The sequence below is a fragment of the Odontesthes bonariensis genome, chromosome 3 (assembly GCF_027942865.1).
Source record: "Odontesthes bonariensis isolate fOdoBon6 chromosome 3, fOdoBon6.hap1, whole genome shotgun sequence".
Lineage (NCBI taxonomy): Eukaryota > Metazoa > Chordata > Actinopteri > Atheriniformes > Atherinopsidae > Odontesthes > Odontesthes bonariensis.
Window position 1 is genome coordinate 13,340,868 of NC_134508.1, and position 23,555 is coordinate 13,364,422.

At 41.5% G+C, this 23,555-nt stretch overlaps 3 protein-coding genes across 3 annotated transcripts in view; 1 reads left to right on the forward strand and 2 right to left on the reverse strand.

The window, feature by feature from the left end:
- Nucleotides 1-4,611, reverse strand: part of dnah1 (dynein, axonemal, heavy chain 1) — a 30,547-nt gene extending 25,936 nt beyond the window's left edge. Inside the window, exons 1-15 of the mRNA XM_075459971.1 lie at nucleotides 4,532-4,611; nucleotides 4,050-4,205; nucleotides 3,849-3,930; nucleotides 3,530-3,695; nucleotides 3,132-3,282; nucleotides 2,876-3,005; nucleotides 2,623-2,793; nucleotides 2,269-2,524; nucleotides 2,003-2,160; nucleotides 1,681-1,892; nucleotides 1,207-1,505; nucleotides 940-1,090; nucleotides 648-841; nucleotides 268-490; nucleotides 30-149 (exon numbers count right to left, since the gene is read on the reverse strand). Of these exons, the coding sequence (XP_075316086.1) occupies nucleotides 30-149; nucleotides 268-490; nucleotides 648-841; nucleotides 940-1,090; nucleotides 1,207-1,505; nucleotides 1,681-1,892; nucleotides 2,003-2,160; nucleotides 2,269-2,524; nucleotides 2,623-2,793; nucleotides 2,876-3,005; nucleotides 3,132-3,282; nucleotides 3,530-3,695; nucleotides 3,849-3,930; nucleotides 4,050-4,205 (2,469 nt within the window). The 5' untranslated portion in view covers nucleotides 4,532-4,611. The remainder of the gene's footprint in view (nucleotides 1-29; nucleotides 150-267; nucleotides 491-647; nucleotides 842-939; nucleotides 1,091-1,206; nucleotides 1,506-1,680; nucleotides 1,893-2,002; nucleotides 2,161-2,268; nucleotides 2,525-2,622; nucleotides 2,794-2,875; nucleotides 3,006-3,131; nucleotides 3,283-3,529; nucleotides 3,696-3,848; nucleotides 3,931-4,049; nucleotides 4,206-4,531) is intronic.
- A 7,322-nt stretch (nucleotides 4,612-11,933) lies between these two features.
- LOC142376801 (netrin-4) lies at nucleotides 11,934-17,611 on the forward strand. Its single transcript, XM_075460383.1, has 10 exons — nucleotides 11,934-12,456; nucleotides 12,910-13,400; nucleotides 13,482-13,802; nucleotides 14,083-14,209; nucleotides 15,056-15,244; nucleotides 15,433-15,649; nucleotides 15,762-15,889; nucleotides 15,995-16,063; nucleotides 16,176-16,346; nucleotides 17,385-17,611. The coding sequence occupies exons 1-10, from the start codon at nucleotides 12,306-12,308 to the stop codon at nucleotides 17,519-17,521; spliced, it is 2,001 nt and encodes a 666-aa protein (XP_075316498.1). The 5' UTR covers nucleotides 11,934-12,305; the 3' UTR covers nucleotides 17,522-17,611.
- Nucleotides 17,612-18,679: 1,068 nt separating this feature from the next.
- chchd4a (coiled-coil-helix-coiled-coil-helix domain containing 4a) lies at nucleotides 18,680-22,241 on the reverse strand. The gene is made up of 3 exons (XM_075460384.1): nucleotides 22,076-22,241; nucleotides 21,548-21,646; nucleotides 18,680-19,716 (listed from the first exon to the last, which is right to left on the reverse strand). Exons 1-3 carry the CDS (start codon nucleotides 22,095-22,097, stop codon nucleotides 19,361-19,363), a joined length of 477 nt encoding a protein of 158 aa, XP_075316499.1. The 5' UTR covers nucleotides 22,098-22,241; the 3' UTR covers nucleotides 18,680-19,360.
- Nucleotides 22,242-23,555: the final 1,314 nt, after the last annotated feature.

Genomic DNA, 23,555 nt, shown 5'->3' on the forward strand with positions numbered 1-23,555 from the left:
GGTATCTTCTTAAACTTTTCAACTGGTACCTTGTAACTTTTCAGCTGTTTGGGTATTTGTTTCATCCATTCCCTCTTTTCAGTCAGTTCCTCGATGCTATTAGGCTTCTCCTGTAGCTTTCTGTTTAAAATGTTATACTCTTCACAAACCTAAACACATCAAAGAACACTCATAATGCAGTGTAAAAGCACAAAAGTGTCATGTCTGAGTAAAATGACAAAACACTCATACATTAAGTGTTTTCTGGCCTCTGAACAAGTGACTTACTGTTTCAATCTGCTTACTCAGCCTCAGAGCGAGTTGGTCCAGCAGTGCACTGGCTAGAGCTTTTCTTTTTTTGGTAAGAGACTGACGTACAGCCTCTACGCGGACAAAAAATGGACCAATCACAATGGAGGATGGCAAGGTGTGATCGAGCCTTTCCTTTTCTATGAGGTGTTGTGCCGCCGCTGTCTTCATCTCTTTGGCTGTCTGCTCTGCATTATGAGACCTGACAGCCAAATAACAGGCATTGCAGAAAAAAAAGGAATCTTTCACAGAAGAGTATGGCTTCGTTGAATAAGAAAGCGGCCTGAACAGACGGGAAATCTGACTGTCACTTACAGATGAGTTGTTAGCATTGGACACACGTTCAAACACAAACTTACTTGAGAAGAGTTTCTATGTCCAAGTTTTGCAGCTCCAAGTGTTTCTCATATTCCGCAGCATACGCCCTGAGAGGCACTGCTGCTTGCACGAGAGCATTGTGCACTTTCTTTCTCAGCTCATTTACTTTCGGTTCACATAAATTCACTGATTTGAGTAACGAATCATCTTGGGTAAACAAGTTCTTCAACACAAACTGGTGAGAACAAGAGCACAACAGTTAAATCTCCCGTAAGCTTGTCATTATCATCATCTTCCAATTTTAATCTAATGCTTTGTGATTGCTAGCTTTACCTCATCAAGCTTTGGGATTTTGTGTGTGGCCAGAATGCCCTCATCAAACAGGCGAAGGACAGATGTCTTAAAATCCTCCATAGGAGTGCTGTAGTGGACCCCACTGTGGTCCAGAACCAAGTCCACCATGAACAGAGGATTCCTCTTTGGCCTAAATATGGAAAATGTAGAAATATTACTGTAAGCATTGATGTCATGATTAAATATATTTTAGATAGAATTAGTTTATATATTAATTTGTATACTGTATGAATAACATCTGCACACTTGTAGGGGCTATTGATAAGGTTGTTTCCCCAGACCAGGTCCTGAGGACACATCAGCACACTGTGACAGGCTTCCATAAGACAGTCGGTCAGGCTGACAAGTGAATCCTGCACAAGGTAGCGCACGGAGTCCTGCATGTTGAAGAGCGCCATATTCATCAGTCTGCACAGCTTGGAATACTTGTACATCTCCAAACGAGTCACATTCATGTTGTACGCGTCCTTGCCAAAGGTACACAGGGTGGAGCAGATGTTATTGCCGAGGTTGAAAGTCCATTCCTTCCGAAGATACAATTTTATCTGGACAAGGAAAAAGGATTTGGAGATTTGGAGAAAAAGGAGGATTTGGAGAAATTCAAGCAAAAGATATGTTGGCCTAAATTATCTAGCATGGTTAAGACATAGTCTTAAGTTCAAGCTCTTTGACTATTCGTAATGATAAAAGGCATTTTTGACAGTCACAGTGCGACGGTACCTGAGTGTGAAGATGAGACTGAATGAGTTCAAACTCGTCCAGTCGAAGCGGTTTAATCGATGTGACATTGAACAGCCTCATGTTTGCTACTTTGCGGCACTCTGACCGTATTTCGGATATTAGACCAATCAGCTCCGGTTTTATTAGCAGGCAAATACGGTCAAATACATCTCGGTTCTTCTCATAGGTAAAGTGAGGAACTGGTACGCACCCTGTATTGGCAAAACAAACCATTGTTTAGGTTATAAAATAGTTGCCGATGGAACATTTCCCTTATCTTAACCCAAATGTACACATCTAATTCCAAAGTTAATCATCTTACCTTTTTGTGGTACGCACTCAGGGTCCCTCTGTGGCAGGGTGACGTGTGGAAACTCTTCAGTGTGGCTCATCACCACTTTGTCAAAAATCATGCGGTTCATTGTACGGTCATATTCAAGTCTGACCTCCTTCTCCAGGTCTTCTAAACATTTCTCCAAGCTGCACACAAAATACTCCCTTTATTCACCCTATTAGCTGGTTACCATTTAATTTCAGTACTGTGCTAGGACAAAAATAACCGCAGTGATAAAACATGACCATACTCACATTTTCAGCCGGAGGCCAGGAGCTGATGCGGCAAGCTTTTTGACACGCTGCAGACAGTCAGTATTGAGAGATGGTGTTCCCTGCCAGATGGGCATGCAGTCCACAGACAGGTTGTACAGAAGTTGAGCTTCTATGTCCTCCCTCAAGCGTAAGGCAAAGCTGATCCGCTCAACAAACACTTGTGGATCCTCAGCAATGAATAACAGCCTGATCCTGGGTACCCAGTGCTTGCTTCCTCCTTGCAAGGGGTTTATTTCTGTGACAGAATATGTAGACATGATCAGGGACAGCAGAAACAGGAGAAAATCATGAGGCAATCCTGTGTTACTGCAGCGCAGGTAAATAAAAACCAACCAAGGGATTTTTTTTTGTTGTGTTCTTCATTTGTGACACAATTTCCCTCCTCATCTGTCCATCTGCTACTTTGGTAAACCTTCTGTACGAGATACTGATATTTCTCCTTGCTATAGTCAAGAACCCCAACTAAATGCCAGCTGCACTCCGGATATGGGCTTCTTGGGTCATCTTCAAATTGGAGAGAAGAAGGTGGCCATTTAAAAAAAGGAAATAATGTCCATTTATGTTTACATTATAGCAAGCGTTTTACCAGGACTCTCATCATCCTTAGGCAGAAAGGCCTTTGCAGGAATAGGCTTTCGATCAGGTGATCCTTCTTCATTGCCAAGAACAAGCCAGTCCTCTGGTGTTCTGCAGTCAAAATCCTCATTATCAAATAACTCGAGAAAAGAAGAGAAAAAATAAGGTCATGTTACGGTGACGTTCTGAAATAATGACATTTGTGAAATCATTTCAATTCAAAATATGCCACACAAAAGCTTACATAAGCAATATAGTGGACCTACTTCCAGCGGGAGGTTTAATGACACCGGATTGTGAGACATGGTCTCATGCTCATTGCTATTCTTCAGATATTTTGGAATCAAGATATTAGAGTTAATGCCTTTTTCAGCCAGGAGCTGTTCCAAATCTAACTTCAAGTATTCGCGGCGACGTCTGTTGAAAGACAGAGTAGAAATAGCGTGGATATGTAACAGAGACATGGATTCAAGCTAAGCCAACTATCTGTTCGATACTATGAAAAAACGAACCAACAAAAAATGTTTGTATGCTTTGGGCTCATTTGTATTCTTTCTCACAGCCTTACTATTTGTAGAATAAGTTGTCTTTTTAAAGTCAAGTGAGACAGCACCAGATAAAAAGCCCTATTCTGTCATACCATGTTTATACAAACAGGTCATACCTCTCTATCGCTAACTTGCGAGGAAGCTGGCCATGAGTGGTTTTGTAGGGCATTTGGACTTTGGGTCTATCTCCGCCCAGAGAAAAGTAAGAACTCTTTGACCACTGTGAGCTTCCAGGTTCACGGTTGTTCTTTCTCTGATTAGGTGGAGTCTTGAGAGCTGAAACTAAAGTAAACATTTCAGACAGTGGACAGCACAAACATGTTACTTTCAGGAGGAGGAGCATAGTATGTGTTAGTGTGTTATGCAGGTACTGTGTCAGTGTGTTATTACATGCTGTATATGCCTGATCATGTCTTGTAACACTGTGCTGTTCACCTTTTGGTGAGTTGAGATCACCAGACTTCAGAGAGGATAGGCCCTGTGACCTCTGATGGGGATCAGGTCTCTCCGTGCAGGACTAAATCACAAACACAACAATTCACTGATGAAACCACAAACCGAGCATGCATTGACGTAATAGATGTAGTTTATCTAAATTTTCAGAGTGCTGGATCAGCTTATAGCATCTGTACTCACCTGAATTTCAACTGTCGAAATAATTTCTGAGTGGCCGATCTGGTGATTCACAAAGCGAGACGGGTGTTTATATCCGTGGCCATCACATGGGGACTTGCTGTCAGGGGGTTTGCTGGGGGGATGAGGCACCAGTTTCCCGAAGACTTTCTTCTCCATCTACATACAGATTTTAAAATGAATAAAAGTTAACAAAGAAGCCTGGACTGAGGTACCTGCCATCTCAACTCATGTGGACTATACGGAGTTTCAATAAAGTGTTGTTTATAAAACGTAGCCTAACGTCTAACTAAAATGTCAATTAAGTTTGTTCCTTGTCGGCCAGTCAGGTATATTGAATGGGAAGGTGCTGCCAAACCTAGAAAGAAATGTTCTAGAGAAGCTACAAAACGTAAGCTAACCGGCCGCAACTCTGATATGAAAAGGTTCGATAAAACTAACAAGTAAAGAACGTCGGCCCATTTAACCCTGTACGTATGGAGTACCTTATTTTAAATTAAACAGCCAGTAAGTCTCCCTTTGAATAACCTCCTCAGGGCAAAAATAATGGCGTCTTGAATTCAAGAAATTTCACTTTCTAACTGGATGTTGACAACAGTTTCGCTGTTGGACGCGGCAACGGTTGTCATGGAGATGAAGAGGTCTTTTTCGTGCCTGGTCTTCTATGGAGTGCCGTTTGGAAAGCGGCTCACGCTGAAAATAACAGCAACATTTTGTCACATTTAGCTTCAAACAATGTTTAAAAAACTGGTGTGAATTTTTGAGAGAGTTTTTTGCACATTTACAACAATATTTGTCAACTTAGAGATATTTTAAATATTTAAATCCAAATGTTAAATGTTAAATTTAAATGTAAATCTAAACGTCAAATCTAAATCTAAATCTAAATGCTAAAACTAAATGTTAAATGTTAATCTGAATCTAAATTTTACATTTAAATATTAAATCTAAATCTAAATGTTACATTTAAATGTTAAATGTTAATGTTAAAATCTTTTCCATTAACAAGGAAAAGAGGGAATTGGTTAAGAAAGCCTTTTGAGAAGGGGATCAAAAGCATCAATAGTTGTTTTTAGGATGTGGTGGTTGGATCAATTTTTCAACAAATTGTGAGAAAGACCCTGTTAGAGCTGAGATTTATCTATGCCATATGAATAATTTTTTTCTCATAGCTTCTCCAAAAACTACGCATAATCCGAAAATCCTAATTCAAGCATCTGATCTGCTGCACTGTAAGTGTGAGATAGCAGCTGAGTCTGAAAGAGAAGATGTGATTTAGAATGTAAATTGGGCTTTCAGAATGTACTCATATATATTGAACAGTTTCAGCCTCTGTTAGTGAATGTGGTTAAATGTACACAATGCCACAGAAATTACCCTGACGTTGGTCCCGGTATACCTCCAGAAGATGTATTCCATGCTGATCCTGGATCCTAATGGTAATGTTTACAAACTACAGGAATTTAATTGGGATGCACACGTCTGTGTTTAGAATTCATTTCACAAATATGACAGCTTGAGTGTGTCTACAATAGAGAAAATCCCCTTTGATCATTGTGATGCCCACAATATAGGTCACAAGTTCATCATAACCCCTCATGTTTCCCATGGTAGATCAAGGACATCATTCACTGCAGCCCCTGCTCCCTGGCTTCTTAAGTTGAAACCCATCAGAGTAACCCAAGTTTGAGAAGCCACACACAAATAATTTAATATGTCAAAAACCTTGCATGTTAGTTGTGAGGGACATCCTGCTATGCAGGGTAGGGTAGATTATTATGGAGATGGGGAAAGTCAGACCTGAGAACATAGGAGTTGTGTGTCCAGCTCTCATGGGACCCATGAGGTGATACACATTATGGCACTCAGCTCCGCAAGCAGGTCAGGAATAAAATGCTTTACTGTGGAGCCGAAGAGCAAAGGTTAAAAACACAGAGTGATTTGATATGGAAGCGAAGGATTTTGAAATTCTGCACAACCCGGACATAAATCAAGACAGACCTGTTGTTGAAATGTTTAGAGGTCCTTGGTTTCATTTGCTTCCTCTCAGTTGTGCTTAATTTCCAAAGTGATGACCTCACTCAAAGAGGAAATGAAAATGAAAGACTTCCCCAAGGATCTAAACAACCCACATCTAATAATGACATTATCATATCGAACTGGTCTCAGTGCTCAGAACATCCTGACCACATAATTTTATTAATGATTAACACATGTCAGAGCTATTGATTAAATCTGTGCAAAGACCCAGCTCAAAGAGGTTCCAAAGAAAACCACTCAAGGACCACAAGTCTCTGATGAGGTGGTGGTCCTTAAATATAGTTTCCTACCAATGTTTGGCTGACAATGCTTTAGCCATCCCTGGTGCCAGGAGGCCACCATGGAGATGGGACTTGATTGGACAGATGTGGCCAGCAGCTCTGGTTGAGTCAAACTGATTAGACCCTAAACAGCCTTTGTTAGAGCCTTGATCCACCCTGTACATCACTTCGTCCCCCACTAGGCCTCACTTCTCACTCTATAAGCTCAGCAGCAGATCTGCTGACATGAAAGATCTGGCTGAAGATCAGTCGTAAACTTACATAATCACCCGGGTGTACAATTTATCCTCTCAACTCTTCATCCTAGCATCCCTGAATTATTTATCCATCTCTATGCTCCCCTCTCTCCTTCTTTTACACTTCCAAGACTACAACTCCTATTGTGCACTAATAACATCAGCATGGGCTTCTAATTTTAGGCTCTCCTGAGGGACAGATGTTGACCAGATAGGATCAAACACTGCCTGCCCCCCTCCTACTGTCACATTTGTGGGGCTCGCCACAAAAACTCAGTGGCTGCACATATTCCAGCATACCTCTTCCACAGAAAGCCACAATCTCCAGGAACCGCAAATGTGGGCACACCCACATGTTGATTGTTCTTTTGCCTTTGCACCAGAAATTTAAACATGCAAAACTTGCTGTAGGATTGCAATAGGTATCATTAAGTTCTCTGGCAGATAGAATAAAATTTTGTCCGGTTATATTTAAAAATTTGGGGAACATTCATTAACCTCAGCCATATAAAGTCTTACTAATGATTTGCACACACACTGGCACCGTGGGGTTTAAATTCCTGGAGACATTGTTAGAGCTATTACATCTACTGCTTACAATCCTGTTCCCTTTACTGCGCCCCATTTTCAATTAATGTCAGCTCAGAGATGAAACAGAAGCAACATGAGGGCAGCAAATGTCACATTAACATTGCTGTATTTTGTGACTTTGCATTTTACAGGAGCAAAGTAGATACCAGCGACACACGCATGAGGCCCGCCGGCATGCAGATTGGATTTTTGATCTTTCCAGGTCAGATGATGCACCGCCATTTAACAGTGACCTTTGCACTTGACCATACATTAAAATAGCCATCGCGCATTGGATGATTCACAGGTGGACTCGGCATGCCAATAAACACAAGTTTAATGGGTTGAGAGGGGCCTCAAAGCAGCACAGTGGCCAGACATAAGAAACAGTCTGGAACCCCCAGCCTGTGTCCTGCGACCTCAAGCAGCTGTATCTGATTTCTCCTCACATTCGCTCCATTTCTTAGTGTGAGTTTCGGAGAGAAACCAAAGTTAGAACCCACTGACCATAAAAACACTAAACATAGAGAGGTATGACCATTTAAAGAGTGAAACTGACTCAACTTGTTTTAGTGTATTGAAGCATTAAATTTATGGCCATCTGCTTCTAAGCGATGCTGAACTCCCCTCGGAGTCCTCAATTCTTTTTCCCCACCTCATTATTTTGTTGTCTTTCTTCCACTGTTTGCTTCTTCGTGTGACTTTTTCAAAGTGTCAAAATCCCTTCTATGTGAATTTACTGCAGTTGTCTGAGGCACTTAGAATAAATCCTTTTACAGTCAGTGTTTTATCAAAGAGGGTGAGGAGGGCTGGAAGAGAAAGCATTGAATTGAATCTGTAACACATGTGAGTGTTATTGTGGGTGAAAATAAGTGTGTGTTTATGTGGGTGGGTGGACAGAAAGAGGTATGAAGTGATTGTGTCTGTATTTGTGCACACTGATGACTGTTTATGTGAGTGAGTTAGTGACAAACAAAAGTAAATGTTGAGCCTGTCAGTGGATGTCAATATAAACATATGTAGTTTGTGCTATAATTGCTATGTTTGACACCTTTATCTGTCCTTTCATATTTATTTTAACTTTATTGATATTCTATTGCTTTTTTCATGTGTTCCTATTCATTTAAACATTTATTTGTGTATGTTTATGTGCGTGTGTGTGTGTGTGTGTGTGTGTGTGTGTGTATATGGATATTTTGAGTTTTTCCTCTGCTCTGTAAAGCAGTTTGAGTTGCATTTTTCTTTGTAGAGTGTTATATAAATAAGGATTACGTCAAGTCAGAGAGGCGAAGCTGATGGGAAAGTATTAGCTATGAATGCCTTATGTTTACTTGAGGTTGGAAAGTTAATTTGCTGTCCATTTTTAATCAGGAATTTTAGGCATAAATATGCCATCAACACTCAACTGAAGCCTGTTCAAGCAAGCTGCTTGGTAACATTCCTCAAATTCCTCCTTGTTCAAAATTAATAGAGTATAAATTGAAGCAGTTCTACATTGTTTCCCATCACCTACACATATGTAAGAGTTTAGGATCATAACACTTCTATGAACACTCACAGTCACATAAGCTCACAGATGCACATATCACTGCTTTGGCAGCTTCACAGAGGACTGTATACACTGCCTCATCTGGTCTCTATCGGTTTCTGGCTTGACAACTTAATATTATCTATTCTTGCATTTTAAAGGGGCTCCATGCATGTGAACTGTTGAAGATGGGTTTCCACACACACACAAAAAGCTCAGGGACCTTTAGAAATGTAAACAGTTTTCGATATTTCTGCATTGATATAATAGGGATAATTAGATTTTCAAAAAATTTCCTAAATAGATAAATGCATAAAACAATAATCTTATATTTAGAAATGGATCGTTTGAGAGGAAGCTAATATTATATGATAACATGATCCCTTTGTCTTTGGTCAAGACAATGCCAAATATTTCCTAAACTTTCAAGCACAACTTTAAATGTGCTAATACTTTTTCTGTGTAAGCAGTCAACAATAGTTATGAAGTTCATGTAGTTAAGTAACAGACAAATTCAAACAGTCCAGAGGACATGCTGCTCTGATCTTTGGATTGGACTTGAGCTGGACTCCTTTGGTCCTTGGCCTGTCACCGTGACCTTTTAACTTCCACCTATAACAAGTATAATCATAAAAAGTGTGACTGTTTGATTTGAAATTTCATGGACCTACTGTATATATCATGCATCCCACAGGTCATGCTGTGAAATTTAAAGAAGAATGTCTCTTCAGAAATTCAACAGGGCAGTTTACTCCTTTGATGACCTTGGTTAACTCCAGCACACCCTATTAGTCACAGCCTTTACTGCTTACTCTTGTGGGGAGTGGGTGACATCATTCAAGAGCCTACCTTTTGCTGTCATTAGCAAAAAGACCAGAATGAATCCAAGATGTTTTGAATTAGACGAATCCTAGCCTGACCATTATGGCTTTTGAAACCTACGTCAAGTTAAATTCATGTGAGGAAGCAACTTAATCCTTTTCATCCCCCGTAGAAACATATGAGCTGACATGTCGAACACAAAGCTTAAAGGAGGAGGTGGAGGCAGAAGGAGATGAAGATGGAGAAGAGTGGAATGGAGTGACACCATGTGCTCAGCACACACATGTATGAGCAGCCAGAACTAACAGAGAGAGGGAGAAGCAGGGGTTCCTGTTCATCTGACCCTGACTCTGTTAACCCCCAGCCGCCATTCAGCCCTGTAAATGAGAGAAAGAGGAGCAATTAGAGAAGCAGTCATGTGGCAGGTAGGACATCCCTGTGACCCTCCTGGGCTGGTATTTGACCTGCCACAGCTGGGTGTCTCAATAACGTTATATCCTGAGCATGCATTTGTACTGTATTTCTGAAAGGTAGTGGTTGAAAAAAATGGACACATTTCTTTCAGTACCCAGAGTGAAACATGTTGGGAGCAGAGATGCGGATTCTGTTGTTTATCTTCGTTTTTATGTTCACGTTTTAAACAAGCGCTTTATTGGCTGCGGTCGGGTCTGCATTCCTACACGACATGAAATTATCCCTAACTACAGTTTATAATTCAATGTGTTTTGCATTTAAAAGCTAAAATGAGCAGCCAAATATACTTTACTTGCACAGACATTTATCACACTTGCTGCTCTTAAAAATGTTTTATGGCTCTGCTGCTAACTTTGACCTTAAACTTCAGTGACTTGTGTTCAATAAAATCTAACGTTTGAGAGTCTTTTCAGAAACACAGAACACAGTTAAATACAGTATGAACTTCCTCCAGAAGCAGCTGGACCACACCGATGATTTGACTCTATGTTTTATCCATTACCCCTCCTCCTTAAACACACAAACGCACATAGGTCCCTTCACGCAGACTCTGAAAAGATGGAAATCTCATTTCCACGTGTCCTGTTCAACCAGAACTGACTCTAAATCAGTTTAAAGCATTGTCTGTATGTTTCTAAAATGACCAAATAACAGCTAATCCCTCATAAACGTAAATTAACCTAATCTTCCATAAGGTTATTCATGACATATATGGTATGAAAAGAGAGAGACTTAGTGAGAATATGTGAGAGGTGTGAGGATGAAGAGGGTAGAATTGTTCTGGAGGTCTGCCAAACACTATAGGACAGAGTGATGAAAGAAAACAACACCAAGAAGTGAACAAGAGCAAATGCACAACAAATATAGATAGAGTGATACTGTTTATGTGGAGGGGACAATAAAACTTTTACCAATAAAGTTTTAAAACTAAACTGGCAAAATTTCAATTGATGAGAGCAAAATTGGACAGAAGAATGTGACTAACTGTTGGCTGCTTCTAAAGCAAAATCACATTGCATTTGGTCGGAACAAACATAATTGTCATCATCATTTGTCCATGCATGTCTTAAGTAATTCTGTTTTTGATCTCCACTCTGAGGAAAGGCAAGTAAGCAGGTCTGTAAACAATTTGTATGTCACTGAAGACATGTATGGAGACCAGCCCAATTCTGTGTGTCTATTCGTATTTTCTGGGCTCCCTGTGCTCAAAGTTAAACCATAAAACTGAACTGACACTGTGTGTATTCTTCCAACTTAGAGAGTATGTCTGTGTGCCAGAAAAAAGGGGAAAAAAAAAAAAAAAACATCAAACTCAGCAAAGGACTGTATGTATGTTTCCTGTGGTTGAAAATAATTCAAAAATAGTTCCTGCCATGTATCAGACTATATATATTTTTTATCCAGAGTTACGATGAGGAATGACACAGTAATGTTGCAGGCAGGCATGTGGGGAAAATGGCCCTTTTCTTGTCCAACTCATTTGCATGAAACTCCAAGCTGCCAGATTCTTTTGGTGCCACAATGACCATCAAGTTGCGTATTTGCTCTGGGGACTATTTTTATCTCCCTACTCAGGTTTCTTTCTGTTTACTTCAAAGAGACTTGTAACTTGGAATTACTGCAGCTGAAAAACAGGAGGGCATGAAGCAGATAAAAAAAATTGCCCTGGTTAATGAAGGGGACCTGGTTTAGCGTTGGTATGCGCGGTGCTGCTGCTGGTTCACATTAACGGTGCTGACGATCCTGTTCCGATTGCGGGCCTGTCCCCCATGTGCGCACGACCTTTGGAAGGAGTCATTTTGAATGAATGACGGGCAGATTAGTGAAAAGAATGCACTCTCTCAATCAAGCGTAGTTTCGTTTTTAGTACAAGTATCCATTGGGGGATCTTGAGGGGGCGGGTGGTGGGCGGAGGGGACTCCTTTATAAATAGAGCGCAAACTCCTCTCCAGTGCGTAAACGCGGGGAACCAAGGACCAAGCAAACATGCAAAGATTTCATCGGACAGTGATTTATTAGCATAGATAGGGACCGTATTTCAATAGGCAATATGAAGTGAGACAAATGTGTATCAAATAGAAATGAGGAACGTGTCGTTTATTTATTCGCTGTCAAATATGGAGTGTTCTTAACCAGCGATCCATCTTTTCCTACACCTGCGACACACAGCCTTCAGGCCCCCTGAGGATGATTTGAACTGTCCACGTTATTCGTGTGAGGACGTTGGAAAAATGATCCCGAATTCGTCTGGACCCTTTGCGCATTGCGTTTGTCAGAGAAATGTCGGTGAAAATAGGCACCACGCATAATGTGGGGACGCGTATTTGCAGAAAAGCGTACATCGCAATGTGTACGTTGTAAACTCAGGATGACAGTGTGTAATATGCTCGGGACAGGTCGATGGCAGATGCTGGTGGCGCTCGGTTGGCTGATTTTATTTGTGACGCAGAGTGGAGCAGGTGAGACATGTCATCTTTTGTATGTAATGATAACGTTCATCTGAATCTTTTGTAACTTTTACAAAATGCGTCCTTTTTTTCATTCTGTTGTCAGGCAGAACTGAGTAAACTAACGTTGTCTGTTGTTTTTGCTGTTCTTACAGTAAAGTCACACCTCTTGCAGATAATGTTTGTGTCTTTCCATTACACGTAACCTGAGTAATTCTTAATGCTGTCCAACAGAGGAAGGGGCTGGGTTCTGTGACTTGGGCTGGAGTTGAACAATGGTCAATCAAATTAACTATTTATGGAAAACACAATGAGGAGGATTTTGGTTTTGTCCATGATGTCAGTCCTGGAAAGTGCTCGCTCTTTTGTGAAAGGCTCTCTGTTACCACCTGAAATTCAGCTGTACACTTAATGAGAGCATTAATCTTTGTTCTTTCACTGACTCACATCTGCTCTCTGTTTTAGTTTCAAGATGTGGGGACCAGGCCTGTAGTCCAGCCATAGGGAACCTGGCCAGTGGCAGGACGCTTCTTACCCTGTCCAGCTGCTGTGGAAACAGCACCCTCCACCAGCGTTTGTGCCCCCATCCTCCTGTGAACCCCCACCCCTGCCAAGAGGACACTCACCCGCCTGCTCTCATGACTGATGACCCATTCTTGCATCCGGATACCTGGTGGGAATCCAGAGGAGCCACCAGCATGCTGGAGCCGCAGGACGAGATACGTTTGGATCTGGAAACACATTTCTGCCTGTCTCATGTAGTTTTGGTGTTCAAGTCACCCCGGCCTGCTGCCATGGTTATTGAACGCTCAACTGACTTTGGAAAGACTTGGGAAGCTCTCAAGGTCTTTGCCCACAACTGCAGCACAGAATTTGGTTTGGCTGATGACTTTTATCAGCAGGGATCACTGTGTACATCCCGTTATTCTAGTGCTCATCCCTGCAATGGTGGAGAGGTAAGACAGCTCGTACAAAGATAAAGTGTTCTGTATTATCAGAATCTAGAGTTTACTGCTTTGTTTCTCCTTCTGCTGTAGGTAATATTACGTACTCTAGACCCCAGTAATGCTGAAACACTGGACCCCTACAGTCCAGAGGTGCTTGTCCGCCTGACCATTACAAATCTCCGCCTCAGACTGCTTAAAGCTCAGACATGTCCTGCATCTGTAAACTCCCCTGCAAAATGGATAAGACCCACAGCCTCACCTCTGACCCCCATGTCCAGTATGGAAAGCTCCCCTTCAGCACCATATGCTGTATATTCACTACTGGCCAGAGGAACCTGCCTGTGCCATGGACATGCTGAATACTGTGTACCATATAACAGCAGTCAAGACAAAAAACAAGACAATGACGTGGTACGTAACTTTTCCTCGGTCAAAGAGAAAGGCTTCAAGCTGTGAAGAAAAAGCATCTGTTGGTTGCTGTAATGACCTTTGTTGTATTGCAGGATGTGAAGTCCAGGTCAAAAAAGTACTTCCTGAAAGAGAAAACACCAGTTTCAAGCGTTTAAACATTTTGATTTACATTTTCCACCACCTGTCTGGATGTGTTTTATGACTTTCTTCAGACAGCAGGTGCATGTAACATGGATTAATGCTAGTGAAGTGACTGAGCAGCCCCAGATGTGTCTTCCAGGTGTCTGGGAGGTGTCTTTGTGCTCACCACACAGAGGGGGATCACTGTGAGAAGTGTGCACCACTCTATAACGAGCGTCCCTGGAGGCCTGCTAATGGCAGCAGTGGAGAGCCCAACCCGTGTCGGAGTAAGTGATTGACAGCAGGATTGCATAACTGTTTTATCATATAACAGGGTTGAGAGAGGTATTGTGGAGGATAGCTCCTGCAAATGCTTAACAAAGTGGAGCTGTAAGGTCATGGCGTTCATTTTTTAAACATTATTAACTGAACAGTCAATACAATGGCTGGGCATTTCAATCTTGGAACTGCAGTGTATAGTGTAAGTAAAAACCTAAAGAGCCAGTTATGTTTCCTCGTGGGGTGGGACTAACCTATCAGAGTTGTTGAGGTTCACTTAATATTAGCAACATGTCATGTTAGCACTATGTTATAGGTGCCCATGTAGTCTATGTGCAGTCATTTGTTATAATTAAAGCATAAGAGTCTCTGCTGGTGTTTCGCTGCCTCCTTTCCTCTGTGTGTCATCTGCTGCGCTCGCTGTGATACACACAAATCCACCACTCCGGAGTTGGAGTGTGTCTTTTTTCCATGTGGGACACCCACACTTACTCTCCTACTCAGTGTCTCTTCAGTGCTGATGTGCCTGGAGCCTGGTAGCCTTGCTTGCAGGTCTTTTTTTTCCTTCCTTTTTACTTAAAAGGATGCTAATAAAAAAAGATTGCAGAGATTGAGGTAATAAACAGAGAGTTTGATGATTTTCCATAGGTTTATTTAATTTGTAGTTTGTATTGTCCACACACACACACTGAATATAAATGAAACTAAAAGTAGTCAACTTAAAGTCATTGAATTCTTGACGCACCATAATGACCCACCTATTCTCACTGTACACTTTCTCTGCTCCCCACCCTGACGTCCACACCGTCTCCCTCTCACCTGCTATAACATCACACACACGTCTGTGACCGAAGAGTGTGAGTGCCATGGCCACGCGGATAGCTGTCACTTCTCTCAGCGGGTGTGGCTTTCCTCCAACGGAACCAGCGGGGGCGTCTGTGATAACTGCCAACATAACACTGTTGGGCGCAGGTGCCAGCGCTGTCGCCGTGGCTATCATCGTCACCCATCCCTGCCTCTTAAATCCCCCCATGCCTGCACACGTGAGAATAAGACTGATCTGTGAACTGATCTGAGCAGTTTTCATGATTAATGTAATGTTACTGGCATTATTTCAAGGTGAAAGTGGATGACATGAAATGGCCACATCTCTGTGGATGTTTCTTTAATAATTAAAGTTAATTAAAGAAATTGTTTGATATGAATCCACCCCTGTTTCTCTGTTTCTCAGGCTGCTGGTGTGATCCACAGGGCTCTTTGCCTCCTGTGCCTAAAGAGGATGGACCCTGGTGCCACCCTAAGACTGGCCAATGCCACTGTAAAACTGGCGTCGGGGGCACAAGCTGCAGCCACTGTCTGCCTGGGTACTGGGGATTTGGTGAAGGGGGCTGTCAACCCTGTGCCTGCCCGCACAGCTGTGATCCAACCACTGGGCTTTGTCTGGACGGGTAGACACTTTATCTGTGGTCACATTTTGCACTAAAGTCTTAAGTGGCTAGACTTAAATGCACATCGTTTGTCGTGGACATTGATGTCATGTGTCTCATTCTACTTTTTCAGCTATACAAATAATCAAGTGTTACATGTGCCCATTGGTGGAAAAATCCCAGACATGGATGAGATGTTTCCAATTGAAGAAGAGGTACAGTGGTCGAAGGAGCTTGCAGTCTCTGCTCTGCATTATACAGGTGATGTTCATCTACACTGTGAAGATTGAAGTTGACAGATTATATTGCTTCCAAAGGTATGCAAATAAGAGACAATCACAGCATATCACAATGCTTGTACAACAGGGAAGTGCAGGTGTAAGGAGAAAAAGCTGAGGACTGTATCTGACCTGTGTAAGACTAAACATGACTACGGTAAGATCACAAATGTGTAAATTTGAGAGTTAAAAACTCCTTAAAACTGTGGGAATGCTGTGGAGCTGTTGGTTCAAAGTGCTAAGTCTTTGTCCTTTGTGGCACATGACAGTGATCAAGGCGAGTGTGCTTTCTGCTCACGACAAAGGCAGTCATGCAGAAGTGCAGGTCAAAGTCCGCAAGGTGCTTCGATCGGGCCAGGCGCCGCTACACTTGGGGACCATAAGCATTTATCCTCTGTCCTGGACCAGCCGAGGCTGTACCTGCCCTATACTAAACCCCGGTAAGATGAGCTCCGAGTCTCCAGTATGAGAATGCGCGGGGCGTGCTTGTTCTCCGTAGGTACTCCGGCTTCCTCCAACCATCCAAAAACATGCATGTCGGGTTAATTGGTGACTAAATTATCCCTAGGAGTGAGTGTGAGCGTGCATGGTTGTGTGTCTCATTTGTCTCTGTGTGGTCCTGTGATGGACTGGTGACCATCGAAAGCTGGGATAGGCTCTAGACCCCCCGCCACCCTAAATTGGATTAAGGGGGTATAGAAAAGGGATGGATGGATCATCCATCAATGCTATAACTGAGGATTTCTGCTTTGAACTGAAGAGCACTCTTGAAAGTCTTTCAAAGGCGTGATAAGACCGCCTGTTTGTTCTTCCTAGAATATTTTGGGGACCCAGAGCCAAACAATTAAGTTAGCAAGCTGAGAGGAAGTTGGTACTGTCAGGTGGTGAACACGGCAGAGGCAAGGCTGAGTGAGGAGCCGCAGTAATCGCTGAGCTGTGGGAAGCAGCGAGAAGCTTGTTCCTCGTCGAACAGGAGCTAATAATGGAAGCCATTAGCTTCCAGAGCAAAGGGCAGGAGAGAGCCAGGAATCAGGTAAGGCTGGGACTTAGCAGAAGGAAATCTTGGTCAGGACGCAAACTTACTCACTGAGGAAGCCGCTACTTCTGTCAGCTCCAGGTTAGATAGCCCGGGAACTTGTCTAGTTCCTGGAATGAATGGCTTTCACATCAATTTAACTTTCATTCAACTTGCAAAATGCTAGGCCTTGTTTCTGCTATGTGCCGCTAATTCAGGGAATCCAAAGATTGAGTAGCTTTTTTTTCTTTTCATTTTTTTTCACACTAATATTTGATATACAGTCATAACATGTTGGCTTAATTACAGCAGATTTAGAATTACACATCGCTTAGCAAAGACTGAGAACACCGGTGTCAGCTATTGGTGAGCCCAGATGAAGGCAGGGCAAGTTTTTCACAGGGTTTGTAACTGCTGGACTGGGAGTGTAGAATTTTAAAATTTCAGGCTTTTTCTTTCTCAGGTATGGAATACCTGCTTGCTGGCCCCGAGGAACCTGGAACGGGTCGTTTGTTGGTCACCATGCAGAGTGTAGTGGTTCCATGGACACCTCGACAAGCTTCATTAATATCTGAGGCCCTGAGGAATGGATGCCCATGATCCAAAAAAAAGAGAAGGACAAAATCTAAAGGATTCATCAGTGGACATTTCCGAAAAGGACTGAAAAAAAAAAAAAAATAAAAAATAAAATCACTGTCAGCATGGTGGGAATAACTAAAGAGTAAAACTCATGTTCAGGTGAGGTCACAAACAGAAGCAAAGTTGTCCCACATGGGTGTGCAACACAAATACTTGATAAAGTGGGACTGTTCTTGTTTGTTTGTTGCTGGCCTGACTGAATGACATTGCATTGTACCCGACTCTCAAGAACTTATTTAAAGCAATACTAAGTAACATTTCTACCTTAAAATAACAGCTTGAAAAAAATTGTGCGGCTAGAATGAGTTTTAATATTACGATTGGCCTGTCTCCTATGCCCTTCGGGGGTCTGAGATGCAAAAACTGCGCTATGTAACTTTGCTGGACCGGCCCGGGAGCTGAGCGGAAGTACTTTGACTTGCTTTCTGACACACCTACCGCAAAAACAAATAGACCCCTCTCACGCTCCCAGGTCCATTTGATTTCTCTTACCTTCTCGGTCGACATAGCTTGCACCTTCTGACTCCTCGCCGGTTCGTCAACAAACGTGAAACGTGAAAGCGAAAGGGTGATGTATTTACGACAGTGTAACCGTACATTACCTCCAAGCCTGTAGGGGGAGCTCCAGAGTGGGCTTTTTGAGAAGTTACATTGTATCGCTTTAATCAAATCGCAGCCAAGTCCATTTCAGATCTTACTTATGTTGTAAAATACCTTGATTTGTTACACTCAAAGTCTTAACAATTCTTCAAAGAATATTTCCTTTTTCAAGAGAACAATGTACAAGAGAAGTAAGCTGTTATTTATCTATATAAAACATGTGAAACAGACGCTTCATATTAGTTCATGAATATTCCTTTTTGGATCTTTGAAACATCTCCAGGTCACATCAGGCTAAGGTTTTTGTTTCCTATTCTTCCCCTTCTGCCATCTTTCTGTTGTTGACTAATAAATGCAAATATTTATCCCATAAGTACTTCAGATGTTTTTTTTTGTCGTCACCTGAACAGAAAATGACAGCAGAAATTATAAGAGAAATCTTTTCATCTGGACACTTTAGTGCAAAACACTTTTAAAGCTTGAATGACGACAACATCCAACTGACGACTCGAGACACTGTTAAGACAACAAAAACATTTATCCAGTCGCATGTAAATGACAGGACAGAAAGACTTATTGTTGTTCGTACAGCAAAAAATGAAGACCCTGAAGTTTCTCTGTGACAATGAGCTCAGTTAGAGACATTAAAACGTGGTAAATGGTTCAAATCAGCCGCTCTCTTGTCAAATGTGTTGCTCACTTAATTGGTGAAAAGCATGTTGAAGTAAGAGTATAAATACCCTATTTGTTTCAGGTAAAACCTGTGAACACTACTCAGCTAAAAGATTTTCGCTTAAACTTCTGTCAATTTTGGATAATTAGTTATAAAAAGGGATTAATTGATACTCCCGACCAGCTGATTTTACCAGGAAAACAATCACACTGAATGCTAACGAAATACTTTTTTTGTATTTAGCAGCCAATTAAAATTCCTGTTGCATATGCTGTCATGTGAGACTTTCAGCTGCAGGAAACACCTTCACTCATTCTCATTAATCATATTATTTAACAATTTCTAAGTGCTCAGAAAACAAAGCAGCCAAAACTTTTGAAAATAAATTACATTTCTTCACAGGTCTTCCTCTGTTGGCCCACAAGCATTTCCCATGAGTGTCAAAGCTGTGTCAGTGAGCCTTCTCTGAAGCTCAAATGGGCCAATCAGAGCAGCTCATAGAGTCATTGATGACAGGCTGAGTGGCTTTAGCTTGCAGCCTGGTTGTCTGTAGGTGCCATGCTGTCAGAAGACACCACTGAAGTGGATGGAGTAGAGTCATTCTCTGACAATAAGGCAGAGTTGTCAGCAGAAGCAGAGCCAGACTGGGATTCTGCTTTTGAGGAGCTTTCTTTATCTTCCTCCTGTGGATAGAGCTCGGGGTAACTCTGCATGCACTCCTGCATGCTACGGAACTGGTCAATGCACTCAGAGCCCTTGACCTCTTCCTTGCTGTAGTGGAAGCACGAGAATGCCTCTTTGAACTGAGAGCCACAGGGTCCACTGGCCATACCACCCAGGCACGGGCAGTTCCAGTTTATGTCTCCAGTAGGCAGGATCAGGCCTACAGAAACCAGACAACAGCACTGGTTAGTTTTGGTCATCTCACATCAAAGATTTTGTGTATGTGCCGTTTTTCTGAGTATTTTTTCTCTGGAAAACATTGTTGGTAAATTATTCCTGTACACCACAATGAACTTTGTTCAAGTCTAAATGAAAATCCGATGACAGTTGTGGCATAGTGAGCTTGTGTTCTTAAGCAAGTGCTGCTTAAAGCTGATCAACTTGCATGCATGCATCCTTAGTGGCAGTTTAAATGGTTTTGAGCATTTGCTTCAGAATAAATCATAACTAGAAAGACCTCTGACTTTTGCCGTATCACTAATTAAAGAGACATACGACAGGCCCAAACTAAGGGACAGACTTTTAATTTTTCAAACAAGATAAGTTGAGATGGTGTCGCGGGGGTTATTTCCAATAAGTATGAAGACTATTACCCCATTTGAACTGTGACAAGCTTGTGAGAGAGATTCTTAAAGATTTACGTCTTTGTCAGACATGGAGTTTCTAAAGTTATTTGAATGGTACAGACCTAAGAGATGGGAGATATTTCCATTTTTGACTTCACATGATCAAGATGTTTCTGTGATACAAAGATGATGATTTCGGGTTGAAAATAGTGAGCATTGACAGGTTTACACCTCTGCCATCAAATTAAATTTATTTTAATTAAATTTAATCCATATAGCGCCCAAATTACAACAAATGCCATCTCAAAGCACTTCAAAGATACAATCCAAGAATCAGTTGTGGGCTTAAATCCAGGTTCTACCATCTTCCATATTTCTAAAGCCTCTTTCAAAATGCTTTTTTCATTTACGACTTAGAAGTCAGGACTGATGGCGCCTTTGTTGTGCATATGTGAAAAGGCAGATATGGAATGGGATTTGGGGGGTGAAGTTGATTCACAGCTGTTTAGTATGAGTGAATTACCACAATGGAACAGCGGCAGGTGAATGAGGTCTTTTTTGTGCCAATTAAAATGCTAATTATGCGTGAGAAGGGCCCACCAATCTGAGCATGTTGGTGTCATGTTTGAATTGCTCCCTGGCAGAAGTGAACATCATAACAAAAAAACAAAAGCAGTGCTGCATGTTTGTTAACCTGCAGTTACTTTTTACAGTAAAACAACATATTGTTATGAGATAACCGTAACTTTAGAAAGACTTAAAAGATATTTGTGTGATGCTGAAGCTTCTCTTCTGACAGGTGAGACAAAAGATCATGTTTCTCATAAGCTGATAACAGCTACGTCATATCCTTAGTAGAATTAAAACCTTGCATGTTGATATTTTCACCTGCTGTCATCCACCGTCTGTTTTGCACAACTACTGCCTGCTTGGTTTGCTAATTACATTATTTTTTGGGGGGATACAACTGTTTCCATAATAAATACTTCCATTTAGCACCTGACTAAAGTTACCGTCAACTCTTGCATGAATGGAAAATATTGGACGCCGCCACAGCTCTTTCCATCACTTTCACAAGCAGATCTGAATGAAACCTGAGGAACATTACAAGATAAGTGACCAGTGCCTGAATAAATTACTGCAATCACTTTAAAAGAGTAACGAGCCCATTAAAATTTCCTATGTGAAATGAGCTGAAATGCACTTAACTGGAAACTGCTGATTATAAAGTTGGAAAAACCTACGATTTCAAAAGGTTGTGTGTGAAAAGAACAAAACTAAATGACAGATTAGAAAGGAAAAGTGAACTAATTCAACCTTCATTGGTCCCAATTCTGAGAGCCATTCTTAGAAGAAAACTGAAACTTGTAACAACATAATAATAAATACATGCTGTTGGTCTACACAGGACAACAGACGACGCACCCTGCTCTTCATAGGGATCGTTTGGGTCATCTGCGATCAGCTCAGCGTTGCTGGGTGTCTCATGGTCCTCCTTGGTCACAAAGATGATACGATCCTTACCTTAAATGAAAACATAAACGACATTGATCACATAAACTCACAAGGTAAATTGATGTTTGTGATGTCAATTTCTGTTCTTCAATTAATGGAACAAATTCTGAGTGTTACAGTTACATTAAACTGACGGTGACCACTGTGGCCCCAACGCTGTTTTAACTCGAGTAGACCACAGCATTGCCAGTAGCAGTTTGACACCTCGACATGTGACTTGCAAGTCGTGTTAATGCGGGAATGTTTTATTTTTCATTAACTTACTACAACTCCAGAGCTTATTTGCAAACCTATTTAACACAAGAGCATTCAGCATTCCTCCGTAGACGGTTAGCTAACTCGCTGACAATTCTCTAAATGTTAGCCTAGCATGGTGGCTCGATCCCTGACATTGCCCAGACATGGAGAGGAAATATCTCTCAAAAGGATTCAATTTACCTTCTTGCTTGCAGTACGACATGTCTGCAGGTTTCGCTGTACGTCGGACCTCGTCTTCCGTGATAAAGAATGACCTGCGTGAGTGAGACGACTCAGCAACGGCGAGGATTTCATTTGACAAGGTACCCGGCGTCCCTCAGCAGCCCACTGACCTGTCCACCCGCGGGCGCACAAAAATGACGTCAGTTCCTTAAAAAAATATCAACCTTTACAAAGTATGTGTTAAAAGTGTTTTTTTACTCTTTGAAAATAAGGGAAACAAAACGAAAAACAGCGGAACTAAACGAACTTACATATTTATGCTTTCAAATATATAGAATATATAGAATTCTTATAGATTCAAGATTTTTTATTACATTGATATTTATATTGATATATTGATTTTATTATATAATCAATTTCTCTTTTGAAAAAATAATATATATATATTTATATATATATATATATTGCCTTAAGACCCTCTCTGCTTATATGCTGATACTCCCCACCATCTTGTTCAGAACTGAAGAAGCCTTTCGGATGAGAGGTGAAATGTCTTCAAGATCCAAAAAGAAGTCTAGTTGATCTTATTTAAGCTCTAATGATTACGATGACCTGTATGATTGAGAATCTTAATCAACTTTTTTAGCCTAATCTTAAAGGTAGAGAGGGATCTGCTTCCTGAACCCAAACTACCATTTGGTTCCACAGAGACGGGCCTGATAACTGAAGGTTTTGCCTCCCATTCCACTTTTAGAAACTCTGGAAACCACAATAGACCTGCAGTCTGAGAGCGAAGCACCCTGTTGGGAAAATATTGGACAATGAGATCTTTGAGATATGATGGAGCTTGGTTTTGAAGAGCTCTTTATGTGAGGAGAAGAATTCTATTTTGAATTTAACAGGGAGCCAATAATTGGGTTACAGTGTTTATCAAAACTGTAGTTGTGTTGTGTGTGTCCAATTAATGACTCTCAGTCATCAGATTGTACACAGTTAAGAATGACATCTCTCCATTTCATCACCTTTTGTTCACAGTCTAATAGCAACAAAACATAGTGAAACTACATGAAATCACTTCTTAAAATGTGACAGCGATGCTGCTCTAGTTGTGGCGTATGCTATTTCACAGGAATAATGCATCTGTGGCTTTAAAGCTGACTAAGGCTGGTGTGATAAAGTTTATTTGTTACATTACATGTGATTTATAAGCTGCACGGTGGTGTGGTGGTTAGCACGAGTTTCGATTCCCAGCTGAGGGCTTTCTGTGTGGCGTTTGCTTCGTCTCCCCGTACTCTCTCGGTACTCTGGCTTCCTCCCACTGTCCAAAAACATGCATGTTGGGTTCATTGGTGTCCAGGGTGTACCCCGCCTCTCACCCAGTGACAGCTGGGATAAGCTCCAGCACCCCTGCGACCCAAAATTAGAGTAAGCGAGAATAGAAAATGGATTGATTTGATTCACCTTAACATTCTGCTATAGATTTGCTGCCGTGCTTCGG

Coding starts and splice junctions, on each gene's coding strand:
- chchd4a (XM_075460384.1), bottom strand. CDS start 22,097: ATGTCGTACTGCAAGCAAGAAG. Junction 21,647..22,075: donor GTCGTACTGCAAGCAAGAAG/GTAAATTGAATC, acceptor TTTTCATTTAAG/GTAAGGATCGTATCATCTTT. Junction 19,717..21,547: donor CGATCCCTATGAAGAGCAGG/GTGCGTCGTCTG, acceptor TGGTTTCTGTAG/GCCTGATCCTGCCTACTGGA.
- LOC142376801 (XM_075460383.1), top strand. CDS start 12,306: ATGTGGGGACGCGTATTTGCAGAAAAGCGTACATCGCAATGTGTACGT. Junction 13,401..13,481: donor ATCCCTGCAATGGTGGAGAG/GTAAGACAGCTC, acceptor CTTCTGCTGTAG/GTAATATTACGTACTCTAGA. Junction 15,245..15,432: donor ATCCCCCCATGCCTGCACAC/GTGAGAATAAGA, acceptor TCTGTTTCTCAG/GCTGCTGGTGTGATCCACAG.